The sequence below is a fragment of the Carlito syrichta genome, unplaced genomic scaffold (assembly GCF_000164805.1).
Source record: "Carlito syrichta isolate Samal-C Ts95f unplaced genomic scaffold, Tarsius_syrichta-2.0.1 Scaffold304006, whole genome shotgun sequence".
NCBI classification, from domain to species: domain Eukaryota; kingdom Metazoa; phylum Chordata; class Mammalia; order Primates; family Tarsiidae; genus Carlito; species Carlito syrichta.
The window spans coordinates 79858-92784 of NW_007248102.1; the positions used below are offsets into that span (position 1 = coordinate 79858).

General features: G+C 36.2%; 1 protein-coding gene across 1 annotated transcript in view; it reads left to right on the forward strand.

Moving 5' to 3' along the window:
- Positions 1 to 225: 225 nt before the first annotated feature.
- TTC26 (tetratricopeptide repeat domain 26) overlaps positions 226 to 12927 on the forward strand; it is a 57974-nt gene continuing 45272 nt past the window's right edge. Inside the window, exons 1-5 of the mRNA XM_008059365.1 lie at positions 226 to 349; positions 854 to 991; positions 3123 to 3215; positions 5202 to 5316; positions 7189 to 7238. Of these exons, the coding sequence (XP_008057556.1) occupies positions 347 to 349; positions 854 to 991; positions 3123 to 3215; positions 5202 to 5316; positions 7189 to 7238 (399 nt within the window). The 5' untranslated portion in view covers positions 226 to 346. The remainder of the gene's footprint in view (positions 350 to 853; positions 992 to 3122; positions 3216 to 5201; positions 5317 to 7188; positions 7239 to 12927) is intronic.

Here is a 12927-nt window from a genome sequence, read left to right on the forward strand (position 1 = left end):
TCGAACCCGCGGGCTCGGGCAACCCACTCACCTCAGCCTCCCAAAGGCGAGGGATTACAGCCTGAGCCAGTCTTTTCTTAAAGTAAGCGCCAAAGTAAAACTTTCGCTCTCGGCACAGACAACGACGCTCTACTCCCAAGTGAAGTTCAAGCACACGTCCGTGGCGGAAGCGGAACGGAACCAAGGAGCCAGAGCACTGATTCCCTGCCGAGCTCTTCTCCTGGACGGACCGGCCTCGCCGCGGGGTTGCCGTGGAGACAGGGCGTGCAGTGTGGATGCGGCGACGCGCTGAGGCGCGGCCTTTGCTGTCTGTCTGCGGAGGGGGACTCGCGGGACAGACGTCAACATGGTTAGTGACTCTGAACAGCGAGGGAGAACTTTGAATAGGTCCTGGGACTGGACTAGGGGTTCGCAGCACACATCTTGGTAAAGTCTAGGTGTGTTCGCAGAAGGTGATCCCCTTGCTTTCCCTGTGTTCCCACGGGGGGAACCGGGATGCAACTGCACACACCTCGATGCTTTCTTCCCTCCTGCTTCTCCTTTCACCCACACCCAAGCTGCTCGTGGGATGAAAAGCAGAGCAAGGGGAGGCTGAGATCACAGAGCTGTGCGAAAGCATCTCCTGTCGCACGCGAATCGGAGAGGATAAAGAAGTTGAGAGTAGCTGTATGATTCAGCCCAAGGACGGGGTATGACCCTTTTAGTAAAATACGGGTTACAGAATGAGTTTGAATGGGCTTCCCTGGGATTCGTTGTTAAGGATTTGAGTTATAAATCGTGAAGCTGTTGCCCTCGGTTTAAAACCGGTCGTCGGAATTGGACCATACAACTGTCTTTGTTGTTTCTTTCACAGATGCTTTCAAGGGCCAAACCTGCTGTGGGCGGGGACCTACCACACGCTGACAAAAGAAAGAAGAAAGGTAGGAAGATTCCAAAACTAGAGGAGCTACTTTCCCAAAGAGATTTCACTGGAGCTATTACTCTATTGGAGGTAATGTCCAAAGAAGGTTGCTTCCTAGAAGGTGAATACCAGACTATAGATGAATGCTTGGGTGAGTGCTGATTGCTAAGCTGTTGGAACAGGTGGGTGCATTCTGGGACTTCTTCAAGGAATCCCCTGGTAAACTAACCCAGGCTCAGATTCCAGATTCCAAGTTAACTGTAAACCTGATTAAAGATAAACTACAAAATAAACTTATTTCTTAAGAGCCCATTTTGATATGTCTAGTTCCACTGATGGTGGATACATCCTAAAAATGCAGAGGGATATTTAATGCAGTGATAGTTCACACATTGTTTATCAACTCCTAATCAATTTATGATTTGTTATGATTATGTGTTCTAAAATTTTGATAAAATTTAAATGATTCTATCTTGCTTATTGTTGAAAATATTGTATCCGGCACAAATTTCAAATCTCTATGGCAGTTCTCACCTTTTAACCTGCACTGGAAATACCTTGGGTACTTATTAAGATGTGTATCCTGGGTTCCTGCCCTAGGGATTCTGATTCTTTAGGTCTGCAGTGGTGCTCAGGAATCTGCATTTTAGGCATATAGTCTCAGTGCTTCTGATGTAGATGGACCAAGGAGTCTGCACTTTGAGAAACTGCTTTGTAGGAAACATATAGGAGGGTGAAGGGGTGCACCAAAGAATGAATAGTTTTGACAGCATGGTCTGGTTGTATTGTGCCACATCATTTCTCTAAAACACTATTTCAGCCATATTACTCTGAGCCTATCAGCAATAATTGTTTTAATTAGCTTTACGTATACTTCTCAATCTTCTATGTATTGTCCTGTGTTTCTTACTAGTGCTCTGGTATTGAGCACATTGTTTACCTTTTTTTGGTGACAGCTTTTTCATGTGGGGGAGTTGACTTGAAAGGACCTTCTAGCTCTGTAAATCAGTGGACCAAGTGCGATGTATATGTCTATTTTTTATCAGTCTGGTTTTTTTCCTCTCTTTTCTTTAAGGCAATGGCCACATTTTCCTTATTGCATAATTTCAGACTGCCTTTATGTTAGCAGGAAGGCTCTGCTCCATGCTTGGATGCTTAGGTAACTGGTTGGAGTACCATGCTGCATGGTAATAGAAACTGCCATTGTTTGGGGTGAGGAAATCTCAGATGCTCTTCCGTGGCTGCAGGGTATTCCTGGGAGCAAATTGAGGGAGACCTCAAATAAGAATTTCCCTAGACTTAAGGCACTATACTCAAATTCACAACATTTGGTGAGAGGAGGAGTTCTAATGTTGTGGAGTTGTCTACAGCAATAAATTCTTGTACCAGACAAAAAAGTATTGAAGGAATGCCTTTATCTTGTATTGACTAGGGTACCTGAAGTTCTCTATACCTATGCTCTTTAAATATGTGATGGTGCCCTATTTGATTCATCTTCCTGTAGAGTGAAAAAAAATCTCTTCCTACTGTGGCCATTCAGAATCCTCCTTCAAGAATTTAGTTCTTTCTTCCAAAATAGGACTTCTCTTTTGTTGGCTGAGTAATTCACAAATACTTGTTCACAGTGTATATAGATGAGGTCAGTCTTCTGAACATCCTTAACTCTTGCAGGCCTGGTAAGCTATCTTGTTAAAGGGTAATAGAAAGACTTAATGGCTTGTCCTAAGTGAAAGGTTATGGCCTACTAATACATATATTTGTGTGCTAATGGGACAAGATTGAAGTATGAGGTTGAATTCAGTAGAGCACTCAGGGTGAAACATGGGCTTTGGAGTCAGACATTACTTTAAGTCTCTGCCACTCCATACTCTGGCTCTTTGGCCTTGAGTTCATTGTTCAGCTTCTCTAACCTTCAGTTATTTGACCTTAAATATTTCACACAGGTTTTCTGTTCCATCGACCAGAAATGTTATATAACTCAAATACTTCCCAGAATACAACATCAGGAAAAAAAATGTGAAATATTTGAAAATATAATATCTGTGACAGGTAGAAGATAATTGTCCTGTAGGTATAGGTTTAATTAAAATACATATTATCATGCTTTTTATTACTTAGATTACCTATTTTTCATCAGTAACTTAATGTTGCTTTTTTTTTAAGACAGAGAGTTTACTTTCAAAGTTTTCATGATTTTTTTTCATAAATTTTTAACCTGAAGTTCAAACGTCATGTTGGGGAACAAGAAGAGGATACTAATTTGTGGATTGGATACTGTGCTTTTCACCTGGGTGACTACAAGAGAGCTCTAGAGGTTAGTTAAAAAAAAAAATTATATCAGAAGATGTTATAAAACATTATTAAAATGTTATTAAACTTTGTGTTAAATCAATCCAGGCTTATGGCAAAATTCAAACAACACAGAAGGAAACAAAAATAAAAAAGTCATCTATTTGCCTTCCTCCATCCTACTTCTATGTTAATGAAGAAAACCACTGTATTGCTTCAGAAATCTTTTAATTTATTTTATTTTATTTTATTTTTTTGAGGCAGGGTCTCACTCTGTCACCTGGGCTAGGCTGGAGAGCAGTGGCATGATCCCAGCTCACTATAACCTCAAACTTCTGGGCTCAAGTGATTCTTCTACCTCAATCTCTCAAGTAGCTGGAAAAATAGGCATGCATCACCATGACTGGCTAATTTTTATATTTTCTGTAGAGGTGAGGTCTCACTATGTTACCCAGGTTGGTCTCAAATCTGAGCTCAAGTGATTCTTCTACCTTGGCCTCCCAGAGTACTTGGATTACAGGCATGAGCTGCTGTGCCTGGCCCCGAAATCTTCTGTATGTGTTCCAATACAGTAGTTCCAATACAGTAGTTCCCTCTTGCCTGTGATTTTGCTTTCCATAGTTTGTTACCCACCATGGTTCAACCCTGGTCCAAAAATAGATGAGTACAGTACAATAAGATATTTTCAGAGAGAGACCACATTTTCATAACTTTTATTACCATACATTGTTATAGTTGTTCTATGTTATTATTAGTTATTGGTGTCAATCTCTTACTGTGCCTAGTTTATAAATTAAACTTTATTGTAGATGTGTATGTATAGGAAAAAAACATTATATGTATATATATGGAATTTGGTAATAGCTGAGGTTTCAGACATTCACTGGGGGTCTTGGAGCACGTACCCTGTAGGTAATGGGGGATTGCTATATGTATATGTATATTGTATACTTTTTACTTTTACATGTGTACTAATGAGACTGTATAACATATTGGCATTAGTATTTCTTAAGTAAATATTTAGAAAAATAAAAATAAGCCATTTAAATAAAAACTTTCATGAGTCTTTTCTCAAAAGAATCTCTCTTTTATTTTGCTTGGCTATTTTTACATAGGAAGGATTACATTATCTTTATATTTTTGCAAGTATAATTGTTTTGAAAATTTTTTTTTTTTGGTCATTGTAAATATTACTTCTCTATAATAATTAATTGATAGGTTTATGGATATAAATAAAATTATAGAGGCATTATGTCAAGTAATTTTAAATTCATAAATGGAATTGCTTAAATATTTCTCACAATATTGTTACTCCCAAAATGCAATCTGAGAAAATTTGAAGAATCTGCATACTAAAATTAAAATATTTAAGAAAAGGTAATGAGGAAGCAAGATAAAGAACAAAGGGAACAAAGTTGGTGAAGGAAAAGAGAAATATAAAAGGACAGAATAGAGACTGGTAACATTTGTGAATGGTATAGGAGAAAAGAAAGAATTTCCAAAATGTAGTAAGAAAAAGAAATGAAGGAACCTGGGAAAGGTGGACAAAAAGTAAGGATATATGGAAAATGTAGTTGACAAAGTGAATCTTGGGGAGAAAAATGTTTTTTTAAAAAATATGTATAAAGCTCAGAAAACAATTAGAGTGAAATGGAATTTGTAGTGTATTAAAGTGAACCGAACCTATGAATTTATTAAAGGGTATCTTTTGTATGTTTTTTTAATTTAGAAAAAATAAAATTACTTTATGTTTTTGCAGTGTGTTAGCCATATCAGTGTTAATGGGGGAAAAAAAACAAGCAAAGATTATGTGAAAAACAGCCCTGCAGGAATAGGGTTGAGTTTTAGCTTCAGCGATTTATCTTTTTGGGTATAAAATAGTTGAGGAGCTGGTAGGATTTCCTAAATGTGAAGTTGTCCAATCTCATTAAGAAATCCTATCTCATTGTAGAAGAATGGGCCATTAATTGCTTTACTGCCAAAATGAGTCACTGCTTAATATATATTTCAGGAATATGAAAATGCTACAAAAGAGGACAATTGTAATCCTGAAGTCTGGGTGAACCTAGCCTGTACCTACTTTTACCTTGGGATGTATAAACAAGCTGAAGCAGCTGGATTTAAAGGTAAAATAGGCTCTTTTTACTTCTGATATTCTTCACTCATAGAGTCATTTTAGAGATTTAAAAACTTACTTTATTCCTTTATCTACTAAGGAAAAACCAACTGACATTAGAAAGCTAAAAAATAGCTTTACTCTTCAAATATTATTGTCCTGTAGCAACTTTATGTTTAAAGAGAGTTAATCCTGCCCCATCATCCCAGGCTACAGCCAAAAATCATAAAGATGAGAGAAGAAAAAGGGCTAAGCATCTTTCTTAGGCCTCATAATGGGAAGATGTTCTTGCTGTTGGTAATAGTTAGACATAGTTTTGTTCAAGCTCTTATGCCTATGGATTTTTTTGCTGCTTTTCCTGTTTTTGAGTAAGAAGCCCAATAATTTCAGCTTGAAGAATCCAGAAATTTTCCCTTCTGTTTTCTTATTTATCATAACATTTATCTCAGGAGAATTGCAAATTCGTTTCTCAAATTTGCAAGTAAGAAAAAGGTAGAAGGAAAACGTGGGGAAAAGTTTAAGGATAATTAGAATATGAATCAAATTAAATTTAAGAAAATGCAGAGAAAGGTGGGCAAGGAATATTTGTTAGGGGAGAATATATTCCAGTAGCATAATTTATAAATATATAATTTCAGGTAAAATTAATGGAAAATGTAGAACTTGAAGGCTTTTTTTTTTTTAAAAAATGGAGTCTTCCTATGTTGCCCAGGCTGGAGTACAGCGGCTATTCACAAGCACAATCATAGTGCACTAGCACCTCTAACTCCTGGGTCAAGTGATCTACCCTTCTCAGGCTTCTGAGTCACTAGGACTACAGGCATGCCTACCACCACACCCAGCAAAGCCTTTCTTGATTTGTTCCTTGATTGTTTTATATGCACTAGAATAGTTTTTCCTAATTTAGTTATAACTTCCTTTGTTACTTTATTTAATATTTCTAGACTTTATGCCTAGAACAGTGCTAGACACATAACTAACACTCAAAGTGATCAACATAGCTATCTCTGTTTATGTATACACACACATATATACATACATATATAAAATATACACACATTGAAGTATGACTTTTTTTAATAAAAAAGATATTGAATTGGGCCCAGTGTTGTGACTCATGCTTATAATCCCAGCACTTTGGGACATTGAGGTGTAACGTTCTCCTGAGGCCAGGAGTTCGAGACCAGCCTGGACAACAAAGTGAGACCCCCATCTCTATAAAAAATAGAAAAATTATTTGGTCGTGGTGGTACATGCCTATAATCCCTGCTACTTGGGAGGCTAAGGCAGGAGGATCATTGAGCCCAGGAGGCTGCAGTGAACTGTGATTATGCCACTGCACTCCAGCCTGAATGACAGAGTGAAACCTTATCTAAAAAAAAAAAAAAAAAAAAAAAAATATATATATATAAAATTAGATATCCAGAATCAGAAAGTTTTCCAAGAGTGTAAAGGAGATTTGGAGCTTAAAAACTGTTAACCTTTTTACTAGTCTGCCTGTTTCAGTGAGTTACATTATTGTGCCAGAAGATCTATAGGATAGAGACCAGGCTAATATTTAGGAAAATATGGCAGTATAATTGTAGCAAAGGAGATTTCAGAAGGAACTGACAATACTGGAAAGAACAGCTGAATGAGAGTAGATTCACACACGTGTTTAGATGACCATAGCTGTCTATAATCAGTGTTTGGTTCAGTATATGAACAACACAGAGGTGGGTTACTACTACAACAATGTGTGGGGAAGTATTGTGCTGTGGATCACCATAGTAGAATCAGGTAGAACAAGTCGTGGGGAAGAGCAGAATCTTAGAACATTTCTCTTCTGGTTCTCAAATACTGTGGTTGCTACTGCTCAGATTTTTTTTTTTTTTTTTCCCAGCACCAAAAAGCCAGCTCCAAAACCGTCTGCTCTTCCATTTGGCTCATAAGGTATTCATGTTCTCATTACACATTTTTTAAAAAGTATTTTTCTCTTTCTGTCTTCTTGTGAGCAACACTAGTGAAAAATAATTAACTAGTAATTCTTAATGGTATTTCTAGGACAAGTAGAATATAGTTATTAATTTTTTTTTTTCTCTGTCGCTCAGACTGGAGTGCAGTGGCACGCTCCCAGCCACCACATCCTCGACCTGCTGGGTTCTGGTGTAGTTATTACTTTTATAGGATTTTCTCCCCATTGATGTTCTTTACTCTCTTAATTTATTCAGAGATGTAAGGTTTTATTTCTCTTTAAGCAGCAGTCATTGAGGAAATTTAGTTTGTGTCAACTATCCTCTTTGGAAACAGACTCAGAGGTACCTTGTCCTGACTCCCAGAAATAAATATATACTTTTCAGGCCAGGTGCAGTGGTTCACACCTGTAATCCCAGCACTTTGGGAAGCAGAGGCAAGAGGATTGCCTGAGCCCAAAGTTTTGAGACCAGCCTGGGCAACTTGATGAGACCTCATCTATACAATAAATAAAAAAATGAGCCTGGCATGGTGGTATATGCCTGTAGTTCCAGCTACTTGGAGGGCTGAGGCGGAAGGATTGCCTAAGCCCAGCAGGTCAAGGCTGTGATGGCTGTTAGCGTACCACTGCACTCCAGCCTAGGTGACAGAGTGAGACTCCAACTCAAAACAAAAAAAAAGGTTTCTTAATACATTTCAAATTACAAACGTTTTTGTAATTTTTAAAATATATTTTAAATGCTTTCATAGCATTCTATCATATACATCGTATGTGCCATAATTTATTCAACATTTTCTAGCTACTTTACCTTTTAGATTGTTTCTAATTTTTAATATAAAAATGTCATTCTGAACATCCTAGAAATGGACATACCTTATTGAGTATGAACAACTTTAAAGCTTTTGGTTGATATTGCTAAACTATTTTACAGAAAGTTTATCTAATTGCCCACAGACAGTGTATAAAAATAATTATTTTTTGGTATATTTTAAAAGTTTACACCATAATTATCTTTTTCTTTTTATTTCTGTCAATTTTTGCTTTATGTATCTTTCAGAGTCATCAAGTACACACAAACTTAGAATTGCCTTGTCTTCCCTAGTAGGTGGTAACATTTATTATCATGAAATGACCCTCTTTATCTCTAAAAAATTTCTGTCACATTTGCATAGCTACACCAGCTCTCATTTAGTTAGTATTTGCCTATTGTATCTCTTTATCTATCCTTTTACTTTCTACCTTTTTGTGCCCTTATATTTAGTGACTCATATAAACAGCATATAAGTGAGTTTTGTAGGATTTAAAAAATCCAGTTAAAATGTCCATTTTTTAAAACTCTAGTATTTAAGCCGTTTGTTTGGTGTATTTACTGTTGTGGTTAGCTTCGTAACTGCCATCTTACTATTATCTCTCTATTTGCCCCAAGTGGTCCATGTTCCCTTTTCTTTCTTTTTTTTTTTTTTCTTTTTTGGACAGATTTTATTCTATGCTTTTCCTCCAGTGACTTGTTGTTATGAAAATTCTTAATATAATTTTAGCAGTTACCATAGCATGTGTCTTTTACATATTAAAGTGTGTTATTAATTAGTACCTTTACCAGTTTCTAGACAATTAAAGGAACTCAGACCATTTTCACTTGTTTTTTCCCTCCATCTTTTGTGCAAATTTGAAATTTATTTTTAGTCTCTATATACTTCTAACCCCAGAAAATATGATTGTTATTTTATGCAGTCAGTATACATCTATAATTAACCATATGTATCCTTTCCGTTGCTTTTCATTTCTTCCTTCAAGTTTATGCTTCTAAAATCATTTTCCTTCTATTTGAAGAACTTCATTTAATATTTCCTTTAGTGGTGATGAATTCTCTGTTTTTGTCTAAAAATGTCTTTATTTTACAATATTTTTTAAATGATTTTTTTTTCTGACTGTAGAATTCTAGATGGGTAGTTATTTTTGTTTTGCATCTGAAGCTGTTTCTTTATTGCTTCATAGGTTCTTGCCTCTACTGAGACATTGGCTATCAGTCTTGTTGTTGCTCCTTTGAATATTTTTTTCTAATTTAATATTTATATGTTGTTTTTGGTTATTAACATTTTTACCTTGATGTTGCAAGATGTAGTTTTCTTTGTATTTGTATTATGTCAAGTTCATAGTGCTTGCTTGAAATCTTTTTTTTTTTTTCCTTTAATTTAGAAAAATTCTCAGTCATTATCTCTTCAAGTTATGCTTCTGCTCCATATTGTCTTCTTTCCTTCTAGGATCCCAATAATATGTATGTATGTAGATCTTTTTAGGGTGTCACATATAAATACTTTGTCGGTATTTTTTATATATTTCCTACAGAAATTTCTTTTATTTTACTAATCTTTCTTCAACTTTGATCAGCTATTTACTTTATATATTTAGTTCTTAATTTCTGTTATGTTTTTCATTTCTAGAATTTATATTTCATTACCTAATACCCAATTTTCAATTTAATTTCTTAAGCATATTGATACCCATTATTTTAAAATTTATGTCTAGTAAATAATGGCATCTTCTGATAGCTATTTCTTGGTTTTCAGTCAAATGGTCTTATCTCCTGGTATGCTTGATAAATTTGTTTAATGTTGGCTATTGTATATTCAAATATGTAGAGATAATTTGAGGCTCTGAATGATTTTGTCTTCTTCCAGAGAGGATTTACTTTTACTTCTAGAAGGCACATACGCAAATCAACTGATTTCCTGTCAGGAATTGCACTGATTTAAAACTAGTGCTCAGTTTTTCTGAGGGCTAGTCTATTTCCATGTTACTTCTAGGATAACTTTTCAGAGGTCCCAACTAATAGCCTTGGTGGGCTCAGATGTCTATTTTTTGTTTTTTAAGCCCAGAGACTTCTTGAAGCTCTGCTTAGTGTTCAGCAACTCAGACACCAACTAAGAATTGGTGACTTGAGAGAAAAAGTACCTTGAGAGAAAAAGTGGTGCTAAATATCAGACTCACATCTCTGCATTTTTCTTCTCCTTGGGATCTTGGCATCTCAAGTCTTCACTACCTTGGTAGCTCTCCAATGCCTTCCCACAGATTATTCAGTAGTTTTCAATCTTTTCTAGTTGTTCTTGGTGGGAACATGCATGTTACAAGCTATTCTAGTATTATTAGAAGAGAAAGTTTTTGACTAAATGTAAAGAAATATATCTTATTGTCTTTTTTGTCTGATTACAAAAACATATATGTTCATTATAGTACATATAGTACTTTTAGAAAATAGCAAAAAAATCAAGATTTGCTGTAAATCTGTCACCTAGAGATAACACTGTAATATTTTACTCTCTTTTCTTCCAATCTTTTAAATACTCATATATTTATATGTATATATATTTATGTTACCAAATTTGGAACAAATTGTCTAACCAGGTGTTTCACTCAAAAGTGAAAGTGTATCATGAACATTTTCCTATTTAACTAGGTAGTCTATAGAAGAAATTGTAAGTAATAGTTCATAGGTTGAAAATGTACCACAGATGTTTTTCTAAAACAATGTTCCAAATTTTTAAAATTTAAAAATAAGGGTTGGCACACAAACACTTTGATTACTGGCTTCTCTTGAAAAACTAGAGGATTTGACAACACTGAATTCATATTTCTATATGCAACAATTGGTTGAAGTCAAGTAACAGGCACCACCTTTAGATGGAATAGGTTTTCTCCATTTATTTCCTTAGTCCTGTGCTGGTCTATAACATTTTAATTTGGAAGCATACTTCTTTATTATGCATTTTAATGTCCTTACAGTGTTCCATTTTATAGATGTGCCTTAATTTACCTAATCATTTTCTTATTGTTGGTCATTTGGATTATTTCCAATTTTTATGCCTAGCGAAATAATAATACTTGGAACTTCTTGTCTTGATGTTTATTATCAGTTAACTAAAGTGTAGATGGATAAGGAAAGTTAAACTCAATAGAAATCCTTTCAAGCTAGACTTTGGAAGATAGTAGTTGTATTCATTTGCCTGCCACATCAAGACAAGATTTAAACAAATCTTATAAAAATTACTTGTAACATATCAGTGACCAACTAGGAGTCAGCTCCAGAACTTATTGTTTTGTGGAAACAGATCCTTTACCAATTTTTAAGCTACTACATCAATCTTTATACCAGGCAAAAGTAAGCAGTATGCATATTAAGGGTTACTGTCAAAAATTGCCACGGCCCATGCGGCTGCTTTGAGGGACCCAAGAAAGAGTGGTGAGAGATTAAGAAAAACACAGACACAAAGACATAAAGAAAAGCTGGAACCAGGTGGGACACTTTTCTCTGATGGAGGAGAAGTGGTCCCAAACTAGCTCAGCATGTTTATTTTATAATCAAGCACAAAGGAAGTTGGAAGAGATTCAAGGTCTGTGAGGGAGCTGTAATGGAATTTTGTTGCTACCTAAATGGTGAGCTGTTCCACGTTATCTTGTTGTAGCTAAGGCTTTATCTGTACTATGTGCACCCAGATGTGTGGGCATCTGAGATGCCCTTCCGTGTAGCATGCTGTATCCCTTGCTCTTTGGCTAGGATGCAGAGCAACCAAGCAAGACCTTGCCTTCGCTTGGGGCCTTGTCTTTCTCAAGGCCTGCTGTTTGGACAGTGCTCATTCGGTCCCCACATCTCCTCCTTTTCTATTTTCTAAATGTAGGCGATGGACGGCTACTGTGGTGGCTCTGAATTGGTGTTGGAGAATTCCGTATCCAACTGGCAAAAAACAAAGGAGGATTAGAGCAAATATGAAAAAACTCAGAATAAACCAGGCAGAATGTTTTAACATATTAAAGGGATTGAATCCCTTAAGATCATTAAGAAGATTTTGTGTTATTTGGGTGGGTTGTACGATAGGATCTTGGCTATTCTGGATGTCTAGAATATTGGGGTGGAGCTTAAGTAGGTCTATGCTGATGTTATTGTGACTCCATATGCGTTGGAGGTATTTTGAGCCAGAGTGTTGACGAACTCGGCATTTTGGATGGATTGAGACAGTGTGGTGACAGCAGTCACTGCAGAAGTGATGACTGAAATTAAGGTCACCAATCCAAAAATTATGAATCCAATGGCCCTACGAGACTGGGAAGCAAGATGGTGGTGTAATTTCTGAAGCACCTGCAGTCCTGCATCATCATACCAAGGGACTGATATGTTAGTGGGAATCATAATAAAGGGGAGCTGTTGTAAAACCAGGATGTCTTGTCCTGCATTATGGCAGGTGACATAGTTTGTAAGATTATAGGAGTTACATTGTGATGGAATACTTCATAGCCATAAAAAAGAACAAAATCACGAATTTCGCAGCAACCTGGATGGAACTAGAGTTTATAATACTGAGTGATCTCTCACAGAAACAAAGTTCTGAGTATCACATGTTCTCACTCATAAGTGGACCTTGAACATCTATCGTAATACTATAAGAAAAGGATTGACAGTGGTGGGAAACAATGGGGGGATCCAGGAGGGAAAGAGAGGTGGGATTAATGGTAGTGAATATCTGTCTGGAGATGGGGGGGGACACGCCTTATCAACAAGGGTACCTGAGTGACACATATTTGTATACCTAACCCTTAACTGTACCCCACAGTTTTAAAATAAAAAAATATATTAAAAAAAAAAGAGTTACATTGTAAGTCATAATGGTCATCGAC